The sequence below is a fragment of the Delphinapterus leucas genome, chromosome 14 (genome assembly GCF_059928025.1).
Source record: "Delphinapterus leucas isolate spDelLeu-1000000601 "Yukka" chromosome 14, BTC_Dleu_Yukka2, whole genome shotgun sequence".
NCBI classification, from domain to species: domain Eukaryota; kingdom Metazoa; phylum Chordata; class Mammalia; order Artiodactyla; family Monodontidae; genus Delphinapterus; species Delphinapterus leucas.
Genome location: NC_143142.1, coordinates 48,516,937 through 48,542,018, shown reverse-complemented (window position 1 = coordinate 48,542,018; position 25,082 = coordinate 48,516,937). Strand labels below are relative to the sequence as shown.

The 25,082-nt window shown below is 38.4% G+C and overlaps 1 protein-coding gene across 1 annotated transcript in view; it reads left to right on the top strand.

The window, feature by feature from the left end:
- NOL4 (nucleolar protein 4) overlaps positions 1-13,720 on the top strand; it is a 292,288-nt gene extending 278,568 nt beyond the window's left edge. Inside the window, exon 10 of the mRNA XM_089895063.1 lies at positions 13,418-13,720. Coding sequence (XP_089751189.1) covers positions 13,418-13,611 — 194 coding nt within the window. The 3' untranslated portion in view covers positions 13,612-13,720. The remainder of the gene's footprint in view (positions 1-13,417) is intronic.
- The last annotated feature ends 11,362 nt before the right edge of the window (positions 13,721-25,082 follow it).

Here is a 25,082-nt window from a genome sequence, read left to right as displayed (position 1 = left end):
TAAAGAGCACAGAAAAAACCCTCACACCTGTGGTCAATTAATCCATGACAAAGGAGGCAAGAATATAAAATGGGAAAAAAGACAATCTCTTCAGCAAGTGGTGCTGGGAAAGTTGGACAGCTGCATGTAAATCAGTGAAGTTAGAACACACCGTCACACCATGCACAAAAATAAACTCAAAATGGCTTAAAGACTTAAACATAAAATATGACACTATAAAACTCCTAGAAGAGATCATAGGCAAAACATTCTCTTACATAAATTGTACCGATGTTTTCTTAGGTCAGTCTCCCAAGGCAATAGAAATAAGAACAAAAATAAACAAATAGGACCTAATCAAACTTACAAGCTTTTGCACAGAAAGGAAACCATAAACAAAATGAAGAGACAAACTATGGAATGGGAGAAAATATTTGCAAATGATATGACTGACAAGGGCTTAATTTCCAAAATATACAAACAGCTCATACAACTCAACAGCAAAAAAACAACCCAATCGAAAAATGGGCAGAAGACCTAAGTAGACATTTCTCCAAAGAAGACATACAGATGGCCAATAGGCACATGAAAAGATGCTCAACATTGCTAAGTATTAGAGAAATGCAAATCAAAACTACAGTGAGATACCACCTCATACTAGTCAGAATGGCCATCATTAAAAAGTCTACAAATAACCAAATGCTGGAGAGGGTGTGGAGAAAAGGGAACCTTCCTACACTGTTGGTGGGAATGTAAATGGTACAGCCACTATGGAGAACAGTATGGAGTTTCCTTAAAAAAACTAAATATGGAGCTACCATACCATACGACCTAGCAGTCCCACTCTTGGGCATATACCTGCAGAAAACTCTAACTCAAAAAGATACATGCACCTCCCAGTGTTCATAGAAGCACTATTTACAATGGCCAAACAACCTAAATGTCCATCTACAAATGAATGGATAAAGATGTATATATAGGTATACAATGGAATATTAGCCAGAAATAACAAAATAATGCCATTTGCAGCGACATGGATGGACCTAGAGGTTATCATACTAAGTGAAGTCAGAAAAAGACAAATACCATATATCACTTGTATGTGGAATCTAAAATATGATACAAATCAACATACCTATGAAACAAAAACAGACTAGTGTTTGCCAAGGGGAAGGGGGGAATAAGGGAGGGAAGAGATGGGAGCTTGGGGTTAGCAGAGGCAAACTATTATATATAGGATGGATAAACAACAAGGTCCACTGTATAGCACAGGGAACTATATTCAATATTCTGTGACGAACTATGATGGAAAAGAATATGGAAGAGAATATATATATATAAACTGAGTCACTTTGCTTTACAGAAGAGATTAACACAACATTGTCAATCAACTATACTTCAACAAAATTAAAAATTTTTATATACCTATATACATATATGTGTGTACATTATATATATATAAAGCCTCCCTCACCATCTTCCCAGAGCACTGAGCAGGAGCTCTGAGAAGGGCCACATTGGGATCCAAGGGACTTTGGCTTTTCTCTCTCACCTCCCTAAATTGTAAGGCCTCTCTACTGCAAACCTAAACCAAACAAGTCATTTACATATGGCATAAGACCAGATTTTTTTTGGTCTTTAACAAAAGACTTTATTTGAAGGCATAACAGTAAAATCTAAAAGAAATTTCTAATAAGGTGTGTTTATATTTTATCCTGAATCAGACACATTTGAATACCCCCCTACCATATGATCCAACAATTCCACTTCTGGGTATTTATCCAAAGGAAATGAAAACACTAACCTGAAAAGATAGCTGCAGCGCCATGTTCATCACAGCATTATTTACAATAGCCAAGACATGGAAGCAATTGTCCATTGATAGATGGGTGGATCAAGAAAATGTAATTTTATATATATATAAAATTATATATATATATTTATGAATACATATAATTATATAACCATACTTACATATATAATTATACATATAATTTTATAATATATAAAATTATAAATATATAATTATAAATACACACACACACACACACACAATGGAATTTGATTTAGCCATAAAAAGAAAAGGAAGTCTTGCCATTTGTGACAACATGGATGGACCCTGAGGGCATTATGCTAAGTGAAATAACTCAGAGAAAGACAAATACTGTTTGATCTCAATTCATGCAGAATTGGAAAAAAAAAAACAAACATGAAAACAAGCTCATAGATATAGAGAACATATTGGTGGCTGGGCGGGTGAGTGAAATGGGTGAAGATCATCAAAAGGGACAAACTTCCAGTTACAAGTTAGTCATGAGGATGTCGTGTACAGCATGGTGACGACAGTTACTAACACTGTGTTGTATTGATATATTTGAAAGTTGCTAAGAGAGTAGATCTTAAAAGTTCTCATCTGAAGAAAAAAAAGTTTGTAACAATGTGTGATAATGGATGTTAACTAGACTTATTGTGGTGATCATTTAGCATTATATACAAAATTGAATCATTATATTGTACACCTGAAATAATGTTATATGTCAATTATATCTCAATAAAGAAAGTAAATTCTCACAAAACTTTTTAACTATGAGTACCTAAATGCCTCTTGACCTGTAATGATTAAAATATTTACTATCTGGCCCATCATGCTGAAAAGCATGAATCTGAAAACTTATTTAAAATTGTTAAATGAATTGCCAGTTATCCAAACATTTCAGAGTGCAAGACTTGGGAGTAGAGGTTGTAGGTAAAGGAGGGGAAGTAGGAGAAGGTTGCATGCAGTTAGGACGTTTTTATGTCCAACTCAATACTCATTGTAACATTTAGTGGGAAAACATTATTTAGGCAATGGACAGTAACTATTATTCTCTTTTTCAGCAACAATTCACATGGAAAGTACTGTTATAAGCAATTCTACTTATTTTTCCATAATTTCAGATGATAACTTTCAGAGCAATACTAATATTCCCATATATTAGAGGTAACTTTACTTGAATAAGTTACACCAAATCTACTATTTTCCATGTCTAACTAGTTTTCATTTAACCATAATTGGGTATTATCAATGACATCACTCATTCTCCGTTTCTTGAGTGTTAGCTGTAGAAAGTACCTGGCATTTATCATTCATTTGTTACACAAATATTTATTGAGCCTTATTTTATGCCATGCACCACCACAGCTACCTAGAACAATGTGGTAAGACACAAAGGGTGCCTGCCTTCATGGGTCTTGCATTCTTCCTCAGTACATATAATAAAAATGGTTATCAAAGTTTTTAAAAAACACAACAAAACTTTGTCCAGGGCTTTCTATTATCTGTGGATAATTGACACCAAAATAGGCCCAGAAAGGTAAATCTAATTAAAACAGGGGCCAAAAATGCACCATAAATAGGGGGAAAGTATTCAATTGATATTTAATTTAAAAAATAAAGAATTATGGATCTATATTTTCATTTAATTGGAATTTGCTTATAATTTAATTGTCCCCCCAAACCTTAAAAAATAAATCAAGGGTTGATTTTAGTGGGTCTTAATTTTTCTAACAACATTGTATGTTGGCATGAAATATCTTTTATTTCTTGTTCAGCTTTTCAGAATGAACATTAAGAAGGTCTGCATCATTTGGGTTAAAAGTAAGTACAGTTGACCCTTGAACAATGTGGGTTTCAACTATGTGGATCCTCTTACACAGATTTTTTTTTTCAATAGCAAATACTACAGTCCTACACTATTTGCAGTCGACTGAATCCACACAGGTGGAGGAACCAGAGATAAAGAGGGCAGATTTTCAACCATGGCAGAGGGTGGACGCCTCTAACCCTCACCTGTTGAAGGGTCAGCTGTACTTATATAAAATTGGCCTTGTCAATTTTCCTGAATATGTGCCTTAATACTAGATATTCAAATCATTTTCTCTTGAAGCATCTAGTGGGTCATTTTCCTTGCTCATTTTCTTATTAACTGGTCCTGCTCTTCCAGAACCATACTTTTCAGTGGCCTTGTCTGTGATTTGATCAGGTCTGCAAGAATACTTTTCTCGACTTCTTTAAATTCAGCAACTTCATAAAATTTGAAATTTTGCTTTATAGTTGACATGCATTTTAATTACATTGTATTGTTTGAGTTAGGCCAAACCAGTCAAGTATGACATTGACTCAATGAGGCAGAAATGAAAATTAGTGACAAACAGGGCAGGACTGTTTAAGCAGTCACTAGTTAAATAATTTATTCATTTGTGAATATTTTAATTTTTTTTTGCTTCACTATCCAACCTCATAACTTTGATGATCTGAATAATCAACATTCAGCAAAAAGAATTTCTTGTACTTTTGATTTATATTCTCAACCCTGATCCTGTAGGTCTAAAAGAAACCAAGATAATGAAGTTAACTTTCTTCCAGAACAAAAACTAGCAGAGCTGTGAATGGCTTCTCAATTACTGAGCTATCTAGAGTTTGCCTATGTTAATAAAAATCTGAAAGAAAGCGAAAGCCATGTCTCAGTTTGGAGGTGTAGACCTTTGAGCCAGAGGTGGAGAATAATCCATAAACTGCAATATTAGAATAAAAGCACAACCTCTCTCACCCCAAAAAGAACCGGAGCCCTCACCCCACCCTTTCTCAATTCCAGTTCAAGATGCTAGTCAGCAACTTGGCAGGACAGCAAAACCATCACAAAATGTTACACCTTCTAATGAAATAATGACAATCAGCCAGACACTAGGTATCTACATAACTGAGAGGAAAATTCTTTCATAAAGATTTGTACTAGGTAGAGAACAGACTTGCAGTTGCCAATGGGGGAGGGAGGTGGGGGAGGGATGGGTTGGAAGTTTGGGATTAGCAGATGCAAACTGTTATATATAGAATAAACGACAAGGTCCTACTGTATAGCACAGAGAACTGTATTCAATATCCTGTGATAAACCATAATGGAAAAGAATATGAAAAAGAATATATGTATATGTGTATATATATATATATACACACATATATATAAATGAATCACTTTTCTGTACAGCAGAAGTTAACACATTGTAGATCACCTATACTTCAAATAAATAAATATATAGATAAATAAGGTTTGTACTAGGATTCTTGAATGTAAAGGAAAGAAGTAAAATTTAAAGTTGGTTCATTCAGAGACCCAAACTCCTATTATGTCATGATGGTTTCTTAATCCACTCAGAATTTCCCAAACAGTTGCTGTTAATGGTTTGCTTGTACGGTATTCCTATTTGCAAGTATAACATCCCTGCATCTCTCCCTTTTGGCTTGTTATATCTGTGTCATGATTTTGTGAACAGGAGATCGAATGGCAGCCGACTCCTGCTAGAAAACCAAAGCTTTGAAAAGGCCGTGGCAGAAGTGGAGATAAGTTTCTCTCAGATGTCAGAGTTTGAGTGCTACTCCTGTCTCTCTCCTAATTAAATTCCAAGTGAAGCTACTTCCCTCTTATGGGACATCTGCCTCCTAGCTGACAGAAGTCCTTCTCTCCCTTTGGGAGAGAGGGTGTAAGGGGATGGATCTTGACCTGTCTCCATTATGCCTCAAGAAGAACTAGAAGGATAAAATAACAACCTTCATTTTAGTTCATGAAATGAATACTACTATCTGAAAATTTATAACATGTTTAGGAAAAAATCTGTTAAAATACTTCTAAGTTATAGAATCACTACAGTTTTGGAGCATGCCTTTAGTTATGTACTTAGTAATATTTTTTCAAGGATTTTAAATTTATTACTGCAAATTTAATAATTATAGCAATTGCTTAACGAAAGGTAAGAAATATAAAAATAAATGCTTAGGTATATAATAAATACCTAATATAATAATCTAAGAGTAATCATACAAAGAATCTTAACGCAAATGCTTCAAGAGTTTTAAATCACTTAATAAATTATTTTTCAGTAAAAATTTACAAAAATGTCATCAAAAAGCAGACCTATATGATTTAGTTAAATATATGTGAGGAAAACGTGTTGACACATGAGTGTTTTGTGCAAATAAATATTGTTAAATAAGTATTTAACAATACCTAAAGCAGGAGCGGACGAGTGGACGCAGCTGGCTGTGAAGTCGCGGGACTTCTTTCACTGGATCTCACCAGGGCCACGACCCAGGGACAGGGACGCAGCCAGCAGCAGCCTGCAGGGATAGTCAGAATCTGAGGTATTCCAGAATGGGAAACTAGGGCATAGAGAGGTTAAGTAAGCTGCCTAAGATCACACAGCTAGTAAGTGGTGAAGCTGCTATTCTCACTGAGGAGGAGGCCATCAAGGCTGGAGCTGGTGGGTGAGGATAAGAACAGCCGTGTGGATGAAAGGCTCTTGGTGTCCAGGCAGGAGTCAGGGCTCTGCCTCTGAGGTGGGAGAGCCAACTTCAGGACACTGGTCAACAAGAGACCTCCCAGCTCCACATAATATCAAACAGTGAAAATCTCCCAGAGACCTCCATCTTAACACCAGCACCCAGCTTCACTCAATGACCAGCAAACTACAGGGCTGGACAACCTATGCCAAACAACTAGCAAAACAGGAATACAACCCCACCCATTAGCAGAGAGGCTGCCTAAAATCATAGTAAGTCCACAGACACCCCAAAACACACCACCAGACGTGGACCTGCCCACTAGAGAGACAAGATCCAGCCTCATCCACCAGAACACAGGCACTAGTCCCCTCCACCAGGAAGCCTACACAACCCACTGAACCATCCTTAGCCACTGGAGACAGACATCAAAAACAACGGGAACTATGAACCTGCAGCCTGCAAAAAGGAGACCCCAAACACAGTAAGATAAGCAAAATGAGAAGACAGAAAAACACACAGCAGATGAAGGAGCGAGATAAAAACCCACCAGACCAATTGGTTCAGCCACTATGGAGAACAGTATGGAGGTTCCTTAAAAAACTACAAATAGAATTACCATATGACCCAGCAATCCCACTACTGGGCATATACCCTGAGAAAACCATAATTCAAAAAGAGTCATGTACCAAAATGTTCATTGCAGCTCTATTTACAATAGCCCGGAGATGGAAACAACCTAAGCGCCCATCATCGGATGAATGGATAAAGAAGATGTGGCACATATATACAATGGAATATTACTCAGCCTTAAAAAGAAATGAAATTGAGCTATTTGTAATGAGATGGATAGACCTAGAGTCTGTCATACAGAGTGAAGTAAGTCAGAAAGAAAAAGACAAATACCGTATGCTAACGCATATATATGGAATTTAAGGGGAAAAAAAATGTCATGAAGAACCTAGGGGTAAGACAGGAATAAAGACGCAGACCTACTGGAGAACGGACTTGAGGATATGGGGAGGGGGAAGGGTGAGCTTTGACAGGGCGAGAGAGAGTCATGGACATATACACACTAACAAACGTAGTAAGGTAGATAGCTAGGGGGAAGCAGCCGCAAGGCACAGGGATATTAGCTCGGTGCTTTGTGACAGCCTGGAGGGGTGGGATAGGGAGAGTGGGAGGGAGGGAGACGCAAGAGGGAAGACATATGGGAACATATGTATATGTATAACTGATTCACTTTATTATAAAGCAGAAACTAACACACAATTGTAAAGCAATTATACCCCAATAAAGATGTTTAAAAAAAAAAAAAAAAAAAAAAAACCCACCAGACCTAACAAATGAAGAGGAAATAGGCAGTCTACCTGAAAAAGAATTCAGAATAATGATAGTAAGGATGATCCAAAATCTTGGAAATAGAATGGACAAAATGCAAGAAACATTTAACAAGGACCTACAAGACATAAAGATGAAACAAGCAACAATGAAAAACACAATAAATGAAATTAAAAGTACTCTAGATGGGATCAATAGCAGAATAACTGAGGCAGAAGAATGGATAAGTGACCTTGAAGATAAAATAGTGGAAATAACTACTGCAGAGCAGAATAAAGAAAAAAGAATGAAAAGAACTGAGGACAGTCTCAGAGACCTCTGGGACAACATTAAACGCACCAACATTCGAATTATAGGGGTTCCAGAAGAAGAAGAGAAAAAGAAAGGGACTGAGAAAATATTTGAAAAGATTATAGTTGAAAACTTCCCTAATATGGGAAAGGAAATAGTTAATCAAGTCCAGGAGGCACAGAGAGTCCCATACAGAATAAATCCAAGGAGAAATACGCCAAGACACATATTAATCAAACTGTCAAAAATTAAATACAAAGAAAGCATATTAAAAGCAGCAAGGGAAAAACAACAAATAACACACAAGGGAATCCCCATAAGGTTAACAGCTGATCTCTCAGCTGAAACCCTGCAAGCCAGAAGGGAGTGGCAGGACATACTGAAAGTGATGAAGGAGAAAAGCCTGCAACCAAGATTACTCAACCCAGCAAGGATCTCATTCAGATTTGATGGAGAAATTAAAAACTTTACAGACAAGCAAAAACTGAGAGAGTTCAGCACCACCAAACCAGCTTTACAACAAATGCTAAAGGAACATCTCTAGACAAGAAACACAAGAGAAGGAAAAGACCTATAATAACGAACCCAAAACAATTTAGAAAATGGGAATAAGAACATACATATCGATAATTACCTTAAATGTAAATCGACTAAATGCTCCCACCAAAAGACACAGATTGGCTGAATGGATACAAAAATAAGACCCTTATATATGCTGTCTACAAGAGACCCACTTCAGACCTAGAGACACATACAGACTGAAAGTAAGGGGATGGAAAAAGATATTCCATGCAAATGGAAACCAAAAGAAAGCTGGAGTAGCAATTCTCATATCAGACAAAATAGACTTTAAAATAAAGACTATTAGAAGAGACAAAGAAGGACACTACATAATGATCAAGAGATCGATCCAAGAAGAAGATATAACAATTGTGAATATTTATGCACCCAACATAGGAGCACCTCAATACATAAGGAAAATACTAACAGCCATAAAAGGGAAAATCAACAGTAACACATTCATACTAGGGGACTTTAACACCCCACTTTCACCAATGGACAGATCATCCAAAATGAAAATAAATAAGGAAACACAAGCTTTAAATGATACATTAAACAAGAGGGACTTAATTGATATCTATAGGACACTCCATCCAAAAACAACGGAATACACATTTTTCTCAAGTACTCATGGAACATTCTCCAGGATAGATCATATCTTGGGTCACAAATCAAGCCTTGGTAAATATAAGAAAATTGAAATTGCATCAAGTATCTTTTCCGACCACAACGCCATGACACTAGATATCAATTACAGGAAAAGATCTGTAAAAAATACAAACACATGGAGGCTAAACAATACACTACTTAATAACGAAGGGATCACTGAAGAAATCAAAGAGGAAATAAAAAAATACCTAGAAACAAATGACAGTGGAGACACAACCACCCAAAACCTATGGGATGCAGCAAAAGCAGTTCTAAGGGGGAAGTTTATAGCAATACAAGCCCACCTTAAGAAGCAGGAAACATCTCGAATAAACAACCTAACCTTGCACCTCAAGCAATTAGAGAAAGAAGAACAAAAAAACCCCAAAGCAGATCAGAAATAAATGAAAAAGAAATGAAGGAAACGATAGCAAAGATCAATAAAACTAAAAGCTGGTTCTTTGAGAAGATAAACAAATAGATAAACCATTAGCCAGACTCATCAAGAAAAAAAGGGAGAAGACTCAGATCAATAGAATTAGAAATGAAAAAGGAAAAGTAACAACTGACACTACAGAAATAAAAAAGATCACGAGAGATTACTACAAGCAACTCTATGCCAATAAAATGGACAATCTGGAAGAAATGGACAAATTATTAGAAATGCACAACCTGCCAAGACTGAATCAGGAAGAAATGGAAAATATGAACAGACCAATCACAAGCACTGAAATTGAAACTGTGATTTAAAATCTTCCAACAAACAAAAGCCCAGGACCAGATGGCTTCACAGGCGAATTCTATCAAACATTTAGAGAAGAGCTAACACCTATCCTTCTCAAACACTTCCAAAATATAGCAGAGGGAGGGGCCCTCCCAAATTCCTTCTACGAGGCCACCATCACCTTGATACCAAAACCAGACAAGGATGTCACAAAGAAAGAAAACTACAGGCCAATATCACAGATGAACATAGATGCAAAAATCCTCAACAAAATACTAGCAAACAGAATCCAACAGCACATTAAAAGGATCATACACCATGATCAAGTGGGGTTTATTCCAGGAATGCAAGGATTCTTCAAATCTATACAAAGATAGATTCTTCTATCTATACACAAATCTATCAATATGATAAACCATATTAACAAATTGAAGGAGAGAAACCATATGATCATTTCAATAGATGCAGAGAAAGCTTTCGGCAACATTCAACACCCATTTATGATAAAAACCCTCCTGAAAGTAGGCATAGAGGGAACTTTCCTCAACATAATAAAGGCCATATATGACAAGCCCACAGCCAACATCATCCTCAATGGTGAAAAACTGAAAGCATTTCCACTAAGATCAGGAACAAGACAAGGCTGCCCACTCTCACCACTCTTATTCAATATAGTTTTCGAAGTTTTAACCACAGCAATCGGAGAAGAAAAGGAAATAAAAGGAATCGAAATTGGAAAAGAAGAAGTAAAGCTGTCACTGTTTGCAGATGACATGATACTATACATAGAGAATCCTAAAGATGCTACCAGAAAACTACTAGAGCTAATCAATGAATTTAGTAAAGTAGCAGGATAAAAAATTAATGCACAGAAGTCTCTGGCATTCCTACATACTAATGATGAAAAATCTGAAAGTGAAATCAAGAAAACACTCCCATTTACCATTGCAACTAAAAGAATAAAATATCTAGGAATAAACCTACCTAAGTAGACAAAAGACCTGTATGCAGAAAATTATAAGACACTGATGAAAGAAATTAAAGGTGATACAAATAGATGGAGAGATATACCATGTTCATGGATTGGAAGAATCAACATTGTGAAAATGACTCTACTACCCAAAGCAATCTATAGATTCAATGCAATCCCTATCAAACTACCACTGGCATTTTTCACAGAACTAGAATTAAAAATTTCACAATTTGTATGGAAACACAAAAGACCCCGAATAGCCAAAGCAATCTTGAGAACGAAAAACGGAGCTGGAGGAATCAGGCTCCCTGACTTCAGACTATACTACAAAGCTACAGTAATCAAGACAGTATGGTACTGGCACAAAAACAGAAAGATCAATGGAACAGGATAGAAAGCCCAGAGATAAACCCATGCACATATGGACACCTTATCTTTGATAAAGGTGGCAGGAATGTACAGTGGAGAAAGGAGAGCCTCTTCAATAAGTGGTGCTGGGAAAACTGGACAGGTACATGTAAAAGTATGAGATTAGATCACTCCCTAACACCATACACAAAAATAAGCTCAAAATGGATTAAAGACCTAAATGTAAGGCCAGAAACTATCAAACTCTTAGAGGAAAACATAGGTAGAACACTCTATGACATAAATCACAGCAAGATCCTTTTTGACCCACCTCCTAGAGAAATGGAAATAAAAACAAAACTAAACAAATGGGACCTAATGAAACTTCAAAGCTTTTGCACAGCAAAGGAAACCATAAACAAGACCAAAAGACAACCCTCAGAATGGGAGAAAATATTTGCAAATGAAGCAACTGACAAAGGATTAATCTCCAAAATTTACAAGCAGATCATGCAGCTCAATAACAAAAAAACAAACAACCCAATCCAAAAATGGGCAGAAGACCTAAATAGACATTTCTCCAAAGAAGATATACAGACTGTCAACAAGCACATGAAGGGATGCTCAACATCATTAATCATTAGAGAAATGCAAATCAAAACTACAATGAGATATCATCTCACACCAGTCAGAATGGCCATCATCAAAAAATCTAGAAACAATAAATGCTGGAGACGTGTGGAGAAAAGGGGACACTCTTGCACTGCTGGTGGGAATGTGAATTGGTTCAACCACTATGGAGAACAGTATGGAGGTTCCTTAAAAAACTACAAATAGAACTACCATATGACCCAGCAATCCCACTACTGGACATATACCCTGAGAAAACCAAAATTCAAAAAGAGTCGTGTACCAAAATGTTCATTGCAGCTCTATTTACAATAGCCAGGAGATGGAAACAACCTAAGTGCCCATCATTGGATGAATGGATAAAGAAGATGTGGCACATATATACAATGGAATATTACTCAGCCATAAAAAGAAACGAAATTGAGCTATTTGTAATGAGGTGGATAGACCTAGAGTCTGTCATACAGAGTGAAGTAAGTCAGAAAGAAAAAGACAAATACCGTATGCTAACACATATATATGGAATTTAAGAAAAAAAAATGTCATGAACCTAAGGCTAAGACAGGAATAAAGACACAGACCTACTGGAGAATGGACTTGAGGATATGGGGAGGGGGAAGGGTGAGCTGTGACAGGGCGAGAGAGAGGCATGGACATATATACACTACCAAACTTAAGGTAGATAGCTAGTGGGAAGCAGCCGCATGGCACAGGGATATCGGCTCGGTGCTTTGTGACCGCCTGGAGGGGTGGGATAGGGAGGGTGGGAGGGAGGGAGACACAAGAGGGAAGAGATATGGGAACATATGTATACGTATAACTGATTCACCTTGTTATAAAGCAGAAACTAACACACCATTGTAAAGCAATTATACCCCAATAAAGATGTTTAAAAGAAAAAAAAAAAAACCTAAAGCAGTATTCCAAGTCTAGTTTCTTTGTGGTATGGTTTGTACTAATCATATACTTACAGTACACTTTGAAAGCAAACTTCAGTCTAATATATTCACATTTTTAAATACTAATCAACCTGGTGGAAAAAGCAGTGGCCTGAAATGAAAAAAATATGCAATTCACGTCCCTATTGTGCCACTTAAAAGTTATTGACCTCTAACCGTGTCATCGAACCCCCGCAGTCCTCAGTTTTCTCTGTTCTAAATTGAAAAGTTTGTAATCTAGGGTCATTAGCCTCACCATGTAGGCTCTTTTCATTTCTGAATTGGTGGGGTCCAAATTATTTGTTATCGAATGTAGCAAACAAAAAATGGGATTCCATCATTTTCTACTACTCCAGAGAAGCTTCTACTTGTCGAAGGTGGACTTAACATTGAATTTTCCAAGAAGCACATGTTAAGAGAATTTCTTCACTGTCTTTCTATAATCAGAAGTGACCGCCAGAGTCTGGGCCAGGAGTCTAAGAAAATCCAGCCACTCTTTTCCCATCGTGCTGCTCTTCCATCTTTCTGAGAGCAGATGTATTTGATTAAGGGTATCAGTAGCTTCTCACGAAAGAATAGGTGAATTAAATCAACACTAATTTATTTAGTGCTCATGTTCAAGATACTAGAAGAAAAACTGTCCATGTCTAATTTGTGCTGATTTTTTCTAGGACCCACTGATCTCAGCATGAAGAGGCAGTTGGCAACCAGCTCAGGATCCTCCAGCAGTTCGAGCTCCAGACCCCAGCTGAGTCCAACTGAAATCAATGCAGTGAGACAGCTGGTTGCAGGATATCGGGAATCCGCTGCATTTTTATTGCGTTCCGCAGATGAACTGGAAAATCTTATTTTACAACAGAACTGAGTCCAGCGACGATCCTCTTCACTGAGGTTTAAATTTGCAGTTTCCACTAATGACGTTTTGATTTCCCAGCAGAGATGCGTCTGGTCTTACTGCACAGTCTTAAGAGAAATATTTCCATTATGCCACATTGTCCTTGATCCATAAAGTGATGTGTTTAGGTGCTTCAAAGGAACTCTGGCCTCTGAAGTACTTGAGATACTTTAATATGTCCAGCCTACTGTTTTTTGTTTCAGTGTGCCAGCATAAATACCTGGGGCAAAAAAAAAAAAGGCTGTATATTCCTAATTCAAGGATAAAACAGAAGAAGCTTGTGGTATAAAAAGTAGTTCAAGATCCAACTGAAATATTAGTGGAATTTGCTACTGACTTACTGGACTGAAAGCTGCAGTATATGGCAAAAAAAAAAAAAAAAAAAGCCAAAATTTCTCATTGCTACAGGATATAACAATGAAAAGGATCTTGTATTTTAAAAAAATATGTAATTTTTATAAAAAGAAAACTTGTTTTTCATTCAGAATTGTCATTTTTACTTTGGTAACTTTTTCATAGGTCCTAAAAGAAAACTGTTTTGAGAAACTACTGTAAGTACCTTTTCCACCTCCCTTTGCCTTCTCCTCTTTCCAAATTCTTTCTACAAAAATAACACTTGATGCTGGGGGAAAAAAATACCCTTGCCTACGTTCTTTAAATCGTCGCATCAGGAACTACTTCCAAGAGAAGCCTGCGTTTCTGCACTCATGCTGGTCTCAAGCATCCCACTCACCATTGCAGCTTTACCATAGCGGTTTTCACCACAGAATTTTTTAATATTGAAAAAGACATATCATTGAAAAAAAAAATGACACCTTGATTTCTTACAGCTGCTCTCCCCAGATTGCCGCTGCTGTCTTATGGGCATCCCTCTAGCAGCCATTGGATGTCGATGACTGAATGTTAAAGAGGTTGCAAGTGACAATCTGAAAATTTGCACTCTTGTGTGTAGTTTTCTTTTCTCTCTTTCAGAAATAGTTCCCAAAAAGACCATTACCTCTCCTGATATAATTTGTATAATTTACAGTTGTAGGTAAAAATGATGTAAAGAACTCTCAGTGGATGCAGCTGCAATCTACAATGAACTGCCCCCTCCTCTTCCCCATATTTTGCCCTTCTTCCTTATTTTATAGTGTTGAATACACATGAATGGTGTTTTCTTTGTGCACTGAGGCAAGCCTATTTTTTAAATATTTAGGGAGGAGTACATCAGTTTACGCTTCTTGTACAATTTTTTTCTGTTGTTTGGCTTCGGTTGGATTACAGGTTCTTTGTGCAGTCCTGAATTTGCCTTATTTCATGTAAAATTTATGTCATTTGGTTTTTGATAATAAGTTGAAGACATCAGTGATATTTCTTAACTACTTGTTACATATAGTTTTTCAAGTAATGACTGTGATTGTGACCAAGTAATGTGCACTTTTTCTTGTAACTGTGGACATTGCTATGCTCTTTTCTTCTAGTGTTTCTAGAATTACTGTTCCTTACAGTTACGTAAACAAAAAACAAAAAAACAAAAAAGAACTTTTGTGATACTGTTGGTGAATATAATGTGAAAATCTTATTGAAATATGAGTATTTTGGAAATACATAGATGCACAAACATCTTTTAAGGTGTGGATTTAGAGTTTGCTTATTTAAATGAAAATTCAAAAACTGAGGGCTGGTATAATTTTCTCTGTTTTGTTGGGTTTAATAAACAGATTTCTGTGTTAAAACACTGATTGTGAAACCTTATAAACTTTCTGAATGATATGAAATGTTATTTTATACCTACATTTAGCACAAAATTGACAGTTCAAACATTTCAAGAACATCCCAAGGTCCCCCAGAGCTTCCACATTCAGTCTAATAAATAATTTATTCCAAGAAGGGATAAAGCAGATTAGCAAAGCATGGGTATTTCATCTGGTTGTTTAAATCTGATTTAAGAATTTATCTTTTATTCCCCATTTTTCATGAGTAATCTGGCTCTTTTAGTCACTCCTAATTTAACATTTTGGGAGAAACATACCTGTTTTAAGTGCCTTTTTATGCTTTGGGTTTTGTCATAAGAGTATTAGAAGCTTTGGCGTGGTTACTATTTAACAAAGTAACACCCCGGTTTGAGATCAGCCTATACATAAAAAATCCTTAATAGCGATAGTAAAGCAAATGGATTAGAGAAAGGGAGTTCCAGCAAGGTGCTCTTGTTTTCATTTCATTTTCGTCTTCACTTATACTCCCACATCCATCCACCAAGGAGTAAAGTCCCCCCACATCTTCTGCTTTTTGCACATTTATCTAAAAGAATGAGGGTACCAGGATTCCCATCATTTCCCTGGGAGAGCTCAAAGGCCAAAACGAAGTACCATGTTGCTTTCCTTTTCCTTTGTAACTTGTACCTGAAAACACTCTGGTCCTTTTTAACCCTCTGTCACAAGAGAATAGAGATCACATCTCCTTTATAAAGCATTCTGGAGAAATTGGGTGCAGGTTCATATTCTCATTCAAATGAGGTGATATAAAACTCTCATAAACACGGAGGTCAAATAGAATTTTCTGCCGCTTCTGACAGCTTTTCATACAGCAGCAGTTTCTTGTCATATATGTATTACTTTATCACATTTAATAAGAAAACATTCCTTGAAGTAACCATAGAGAATGCAAACACAAGCAGTTACTGAATTTTCTTAAATTGTGTTAAGTAACAGCACTTGGTAAAAAGGGCATTCCAGGAATGATAGCCACTGTTTACTGATTATTTACACATGGAAAAGGCATTTTATTTCCTTTAATTCTCACAATAACACTAGGAGATCGGGATAGTCACTTTACATTTTACAAGAAACCTCAAGAAAATGAAGTAACTTGCCGCCAGGAGCACCGAGCTAGAGAGAACTTGAAGCCATTATTTGACCCAGGTAGGCCTAGCGCTGGAGCACCCCCTATTGGTCGCTACAATCTGTTGCCTCCCAGGTACTAAATCCTTAACATTCTGCACTGACTTGGAACCAGGCCTGTTTATGCTAAAGTTTAGCAGTTTTATTTGTGTAGTTAAATAATAGTTATGACATCAAATAAACAATCTGACTAAACACGGAGAGTTTTATCCCACTTATAGAAGTTTAATTTCCTTTAAGTTATGTTCTCTACAAATATAAAGAACTACAATAAAACCCACCACTAATGAAAATCAAATACATAAAGCAGGAAGAAAACGCAGTGACTTTTTAAAAAATAAATAAATAAATAAAATAGGGACTTCCCTGGTGGCGCAGTGGTTAAAAATCCGCCTGCCAATGCAGTGGACACGGGTTCAAGCCCTGGTCCGGGAAGATCCCACATGCCGCGGAGCAACTAAGCCTGTGCGCTACGACTACTGAGCCTGCACTCTAGAGGCCATGAGCCACAACTACTGAAGCCCGTGTGCCTAGAGCCTGTGCTCCGCAACGAGAAGCCACCACAATGAGAAGCCCGCGCACTGCAACGAAGAGTAGCCCCCCGCTCGCCGCAACCAGAGAAAGCCTGCGTGCAGCAACGAAGACCCAATGCAGACATAAATAAATAATAAATTCATTTTAAAAAAAAGACAATGATGGGTGCCAGTAGTGAATCCTGTAAGGAAAGAGAAAAGGGATTATCCAGCTGAACCCGTAAAGGTAAGTTTGTTCACCTGAGATTTCAGTCTTAGGCAGGTGCTATTTGCAGGTGCTATTTGGTTCTTTTGATTAATCCTGGTACCATTAACACAAATACCATTCAAAGACTTATCTTTCTATGTCAAAATTATTTTCTAATTTCGTACAGCCCAGATTTCAAAAGTTTAGTTTGTAAAGAAAAAGTTCCAAAACTAAAGCAGGTAGACAATACATTAACATACTGTTTATCTTTTAAATTGTGTTTGAGATGCAGAAATTTGGTAAAGATTGAGCACAAGCTAACCTACAGGAGTTTGCCATTTAAATATAATTAAAATCTCCTTTCTTAAAAATATTTTGAAAGGAGATAAAAATGCGACTAGTAGATTAACCTATCTCCAGTTTTAAGGTCAATCATTTTCAACATTTAATTTTGTTTTCAGATTGCAAAAGAAACTTGAGAAATACAGGAAAAGAAGGGAAGATAATCCCAGCAGCCATAGAGAACCATGAATAACATTTTATAGTATATCTTTCAGAGCTTATCTAAACAGGTATATAAACATTCTTCTGTTTGATTTTACTGTATATGGTGTTTCCTTATCTGATTTTCTGTCCTAACAATATACCATGAATACTTCCCACATCATTAGGTATTCTTCTAAAGTATTATTTCTGATGACTATAGTATTATATTGTATGAATGTACTTGTATTAATTTTCTATTGCAGCTGTAACAAATTACCACAAACACTATAAATTTATTTCAGTCTGCTAAGTTGGTAGTCTCACTGGGCTAAAAACTAGGTGTCAGCAGGAATATGTTCCTCTCTTGTGACTCAAGGGGAGAATCCATTTCCTGGCCTGCTCTAGCTTGAAAGCTGCCTGCATTCCTTGACTTGGGGTCCCTTCCTCCATCATCTAAGCCAGAGCTTAGCGTCTTCAAATCTCTCTGTAACTCTGACCTCCTTTTCTGCCCCCTCTTCCACCTTTAAGGACCCTTGTGAGTACACTGGGCCCATATGGATAAAACAGGACAGCCTCTTTTAAAGTCAGATTAGCAAACTTAATTTCATCTATAAGTTTAATTCCTTAACTTGACACATAACAAAACATATTGACAGGTTCTGATGATTAAGGTGTGGACACCTCTCTCTGGGGGGCATTAGTCTGCCTACTCTAGTTATCTTAATTTCCCTTTTTTTCCCCTTTTATATGCCTCTGTACCCAACTGTATTTCATCCATCACCTGTAGTAAAGATCCTAAGTCAGCAGCACAAATATTTTACAAGTAATTGTTAGCTGCCGTATCTGTACTTTTTCTTCTTATAAAAGGTATAGTTTTTTGGAAATTATTTTAATGACATTTTTCTTTAATTTCTCACATTCAAATCAAATGTAATAAACAAATACATATGGTAAATGTGCAGCTAAATCTTTCAAGGGAAATGAAACAAAAATACCTCTGAATTCTTTCCTTACTTTGATTTCTTAGTAAGTGCTTCTGCCCAAGAAATTCTCTGAGATATGTTTAAGGCCATCTCATTAGACCAGAATAGGTACACGAGGATCCAAAGCTTAATCAAATTCTGTAAGCAATGCAACCACATTCATACAACTTCTAGTGGTAATTACCGGTGGTGTTTTATTTACTCTGAACAAATAAAAGATATATTAATATTAGATGTTATTAGATGACATATCTTTTAAAAGGAAGGGTTTGGCAGTAACATACCTATTGAATTTAGGATAATCAAATGAGTTTAAAAATTAAACCTCTTTACCTCCATTTCTTTGTGAGAAAACTATTTTATTGATATTAAAAATTTTATTTCCCCTCATCTACTGTGCTTTTTTTTTTCCTTTTCAATTGCTATCCACTGAAAGAAGATCAAAGATATTCAAGACCATTTTTAATGCTGTGAGAGAAAAAACAAACAAACAGTAAAGCATAGGCCACAGAGAGCAAATACTATTACTCAAAGTGTGGAATTAGCACCAGTTTTTTTCCCTCTAAACTGTTGACTTCTCATTTTCTTTGTTTATTGGGGAATGGATTAGCCCAGGCCCCCCATGAGAAATGCCTCTACTCATGTAAAGCACTCCATTGCAGTGACGGAACAAGCGGCCAGAGATTCCACAACAGATTATTTAATCTTAGTTCCTTTGCTGGTGGAAGGATTCCGAGGTCTACCTTGAACTAAACCCATAGAGTGTAGTAAGCCTCTTCGCTCGTTTTATTTTTCATTCACTTGAATAGCGTATTCTTTGACCTACTATGTGCAGGGCATCAGGCTCTGATACAGAAGAACTATTCCTGCTTCAAGGGGTCACATCTAGTGGAGGAGAGAGACAGAGGTACAGATGGTTATAATACAAAAGGATAAAGAGAAACAGTGTAACATGTAATGATAGAAACATGCCAAACAGGTCAAAGGAGGGCACAGACCTCTATAGGAGTGGGGGAGGGTAGGTGCAGGGAGCTAGTTGGTCACAGAGATGGAGCTGTGGGGAATACTTGGCAAAAGTGTTGAGTCTGTTTAGGGAGGATGGACAAATGAAAGATGCGTGAGTTAAAGACATTTTTCAACTACAGAGTACGCCACAAGTTGAGGATGGAGGACGCATGGAATAGCGTGGTGGGCAGTCACTTGAGCAGTTTAGTGTTGCCGGAAGGCAGAGTTTGAGATGAAAAGAGATTGACTCCTGGAGAGGAATCAAGGAGCCAGATCATGCAGGGCCAGACCTGCCACGCAAAGGAGCCTGGCTGTGTCCGGCCGAGGATGGAGAGACCCTGGCAGGTTCGCACAGTGGTAAGTGTGCATTGGCACCTCTGTTGACTATTTGCTGGAACTTCAGTGGAAGAAGATGACATAATGCTAGATCACAGGACCTCCCTCCATCCCCAAAAGTAAATTAAATAAAACTAATAGTGAAAAAGAAAAAGTATTACATAAGTAGCATATGAGCAATAAAGGAATAGGCTTTGTCCTATAGCCACTGAAAGGTGGGAGCCATGAAGATTCAGTAAATGTCACAAATTAATGTGACTTCGTCCTTAGGAAACAGATCTGAGGAAAGAGACTGAATGGAAAGGAATGTTGAAAACCCCACTATTAAAGTTCCAATTGGAAGAAAGGAGAATGAGGGGTGAGTGGACCAGCTTGTGGAAAAGTATGTACACAACCTTCAGGAACGCAAGACCCTTGCTGCCCTCCCAACGAGTTTCCAGAAGTAGAAACACCATCAGGACTTGCCATTTCATGTGTTCTCTGGTGGAAAAGACAAGCTGAAGAGTAAAGAGGAGTACAGTGATACAAGGGTATGCTTTCTACAAAAAGAAATGGAGATTCAATCGGCATTTCCCTTGCCCCCTTCCTGTCCTGTCCTTTTTCTCCGCTCATTTACCTCTTCCTCACCCCTGACTAATAAGTCAGTGGCCAAAACTTATGAGGTCCACTTGTCTTATTTGATTTTCTCTTCTGAGAGGGAAACAGGCAAAGGTGCTGGAGGAAAGGGAAGGCATTAGGAGAAATGAGTTATTGGGTCTCATTGCCTCTGTCAAAAGTGAAGTTCCAGAGTGTCCACCGCAAAACTGGGGAATTTAGGAAGCTTAAATTTCCTATCCCCCAATATGGGTAGCACACAGTCCTGCCTAAGTGGAGTAAGTTATGAAACTGGACTACAAATGACATTGCAGAAGACAATGATCACAGACTGGTCGCCCCAATCTCAACAGCTAGCATCACCTCCCAGAACCCTGCTCTCCAAACTTTCAGCAAAACAAAAGCAGATAGAACTCAAAATACCACACCCTCAGGCTGCAGGTCAAAGAGAAGTGTGAGTTTAGACAGAAAAAGAAAAAGGGGGAAAGTGATGTCAGGGAGAATCTAATCACACTGTATTTGGAGAAACAGTAAGTATAACAATGAACACAGCCCATAAATATGAATAAAATGTAAACAAACAGTATGGCACCTGTATATCCAACCAACATCAAAGAATGGAAGGCAGGCAGGCAGACATGCAAGAATAGTTTCTACAAGTTTTTTTAAAATGCATTTGAGAGAGACCTTCAAGATGGCGGAGGAGTAAGACGTGGAGATCACCTTCCTCCCCACAAAACATCAAAAACACATCTAACATGTGGAATAACTCCTACATAACACCTACTGAACGCTGGCAGAAGACCTCAGACTTCCCAAAAGGCAAGAAACTCCCAACATACCTGGGTAGGGCAAAAGAAAAAAGAATAGGGATGGGACCTGCACCTCTGGGAGGGAGCTGGGAAGGAAGAAAAGTTTCCACATGCTGGGAAGCCCCTTCACTGGCAGAGACAGGGGTAGGTGGTGGGGGGAAGCTTCAGAGGCACGGAGGAGAGCACAGCAACAGGGGTGCAGAGGGCAAAGCAGAGAGATTCCTGCACAGAGGATCGGTGCCGACCAGCACTCACCAGCCTGAGAGGCTTGCATGCTGGGAGCTGAGACTCGGGCTTCTGAGGTCAGATCCCAGGGAGAGGACTGGGGTTGGCTGCGTGAACGCAGCCTGAAGGGGGCTAGTGTGCCACCACTAGCCAGGAGAGAGTCCGGGAAAAAGTCTGCAACTGCCTAAGAGGCAAGAAAGCATTGTTTTGCAGTGCACAAAGAGAGGGGATTCAGAGCACTGCCTAAAAGAACTCCAGAGACAGGCACAAGCCTCAGCTATCAGCATGTACCCCAGTGATGGGGATGAGACACTAAGGCTGCTGCTGCAGCCACCAAGAACCCTGTGTGCAAGCACAAGTCACTATCCACACCACCCCTTCCAGGGACCTGTACAGCCCACCACTTCCAGGGTCCCATGATCCAGGGACAACTTCCCTGGGAGAACACACGGCGCACCTCAGGCTGGTGCAACATCACACCGGCCTCTGCCCCGCAGGCTTGCCCCACATCCGTACCCCTCCCTCCCCCTGGACTGAGTGAGCCAGAGCCCCCAAATCACCTGCTCTTTTAACCCCATCCTGTCTGGGCAGGGAAGAGACGCCCTCAGGCAACCTATACGCAGAGGCAGGGCCAAATCCAAAGCTGAACCCCAGGAGCTGTGTGAACAAAGAAGAGAAAGGGAAATCTCTCCCAGCAGCCTCAGGAGCAGCAGATTAAATCTCCACAATCAACTTGATGTACCCTGCATCTGTGGAATACCTGAATAGACAATGAATCATCCCAAAATTGAGGCAGTGGACTTTGGGAGCAACTGTAGACTTGGGGTTGGCTTTCTGCATCTAATTTGTTTCTGATTTTATATTTATCTTAGTTTAGTATTTAGAGTTTATTTTCATTGGTAGATTTGTTTATTGATTTGGTTGCTCTCTTCCTTTTTCTTTTATTTATATATACATTTTTTTTTCCTTTTTCTCTTTTGGTGAGCATGAATGTGTATGCTTCTCTGTGTGATTTTGTCTGTATAGCTTTGCTTTTACAATCCCCTAGGGTTTTGTCTGTCTGGGTTTTTTTGTTTCTCTATTTGTTTGTTTTTAGTATAGTTTTTAGTGCTTGTTATCATTGGTGGATTTGTTTTTTGGTTTGGTTGCTCTCCTCTTTCTTTATTTCTTTTTTCATTACTTTTTAATTTTTCTATTTTTAATAACTTTTTAAATTTTTATTTTAATAACTTTATTTTATTGTTAATTTTTCTTTCGTTTTTTCTCCCTTTTCTTTGAATCCGTGTGGCTGACAGGGTCTTTGTGCTCCAGCCAAGTGTAAGTCCTGTGCCTCTGAGGTGCAAGAGCTGAGTTCAGGACAATGGTCCACCAGGGACCTCCCAGCTCCACATAATACCAAATGGCAAAAGCTCTCCCAGAGATCTCTATCTCAATGCTAAGACCCAGCTCCACCAAAAAACCAGCAAGCTACAGTGCTGGACACCATATGCCAAACAACTAGCAAGACAGGAACACAACCCCACCCATTAGCAGACAGGCTGCCTAAAACCATAATAAGGTCACAGACACCCCAAAACACACCACCAGACGTGGACCTGCCCACTAGAAAGACAAGATCCAGCCTCATCCACCACAACACAGGCACTAGTCCCATCCACCACGAAGCCTACACAACCCACTGAACCAACCTTAGCCACTGGGGACAGACACCAAAAACAATGGAAACTATGAACCTGCAGCCTACAAAAGGATAATGCCCAAACACAGTAAGTTAAGCAAAATGAGAAGACAGAGAAACACACAGCAGATGAAGGAGCAAGATAAAAACCCACCAGACCAAACAAATGAAGAGGAAATATGCAGTCTGCCTGAAAAAGAATTCAGAGTAATGAAAGTAAAGAAAAGAATATCCAAAACCTTGGAAACCGAATGGAGAAAATAAAAGTTAACAAGGACCTAGAAGAACTAAAGAACCAACAAACAATGATGAGCAACACAATAAATGATATTAAAAATTCTCCAGGAGGAATCAATAGCAGAATAACTGAGGCAGAACGGATAAGTGACCTGGAAGATAAAATAGTGGAAATAGCTACCACAGAGCAGAATAACGAAAAAACAGTGAATAGAATTGAGGACAGTCTCAGAGACCTCTGGGACAACATTAAACACACCAACATTCGAATTACAGGGGTCCCAAAAGAAGAAGAGAAAAAAAAAAAGGCACAGAGAAAATATGTGAAGAGATTATAGTTGAAAACTTCCCTAATATGGGAAAGGAAATAGTCAATCAAGTCCAGGAAGCACAGAGATTCCGATACAGGATAAATCCAAGGAGAAACATGCAAGACACATATTATTCAAACTATCTAAAATTAAATACAAAGAGAAAAATATTAAAAGCAGCAAGGGAAAAACAACAAATAACACACAAGGGAATCCCCATAAGGTTAACAGCTGATCTCTCAGCAGAAACTCTGCAAGCCAGAAGGGACTGGCAGGACATATTTAAAGTGGTGAAGGAGAAAAACCTGCAACCAAGATTACTCTACCCAGCAAGGATCTCATTCAGATTTGATGGAGAAATTAAAACCTTTACAGACAAGCAAAAGATGAGAGAGTTCAGCACCACCAAACCAGCTTTACAACAATGCTAAAGGAACCTCTCTACTCACGAAATACAAGAGAAGGAAAAGACCTACAAAAACAAACCCAAAACATTAAGAAAATGGTAGTAGGAACATATATTTCAATAACTACCTTAAATGTAAATGGATTAAATGTTCCAACCAAAAGACATAGACTGGCTGAGTGGATACAAAAACAAGACCTGTACATATGCTGTCTACAGGAGACCCACTTCAGAAATAGGGTCACATACACACTGAAAGGGAGGAGATGGAAAAAAGATATTCCATACAAATGGAAATCAAAAGAAAGCTGGAGTAGCAATTCTCATATCAGACAAAATAGACTTTAAAATAAAGACTATTAGAAGAGACAGGAGGGGGTGCTGGGTGGATGGCTGAAGAGTAAGACGCGGAAATCACCTTCCTTCCCACAGATACACCAGAAATACATCTACACGTGGAACAGCTCCTACAGAACACCTACTGAATGCTGGCAGAAGACCTCAGACCTCCCAAAAGGCAAGAAAGTCCCTATGTACATGGGTAGGGAAAAAGAAAAAACAGAGACAAAAGAACAGGGATGGCACCTGCACCAGTGGGAGGGAGCTGTGAAGGAGGAAAGGTTTCCACACACTAGAAAGCCCCTTCGCAGGCGGAGAATGTGGGAGGCGGACGGGGGAGCTTCGGAGCCGCGGAGGAGAGCACAGCAACAGGGGTGCGGAGGGCAAAGCGAGGAGATTCCCGCACAGAGGATTGGTGCCGACCGGC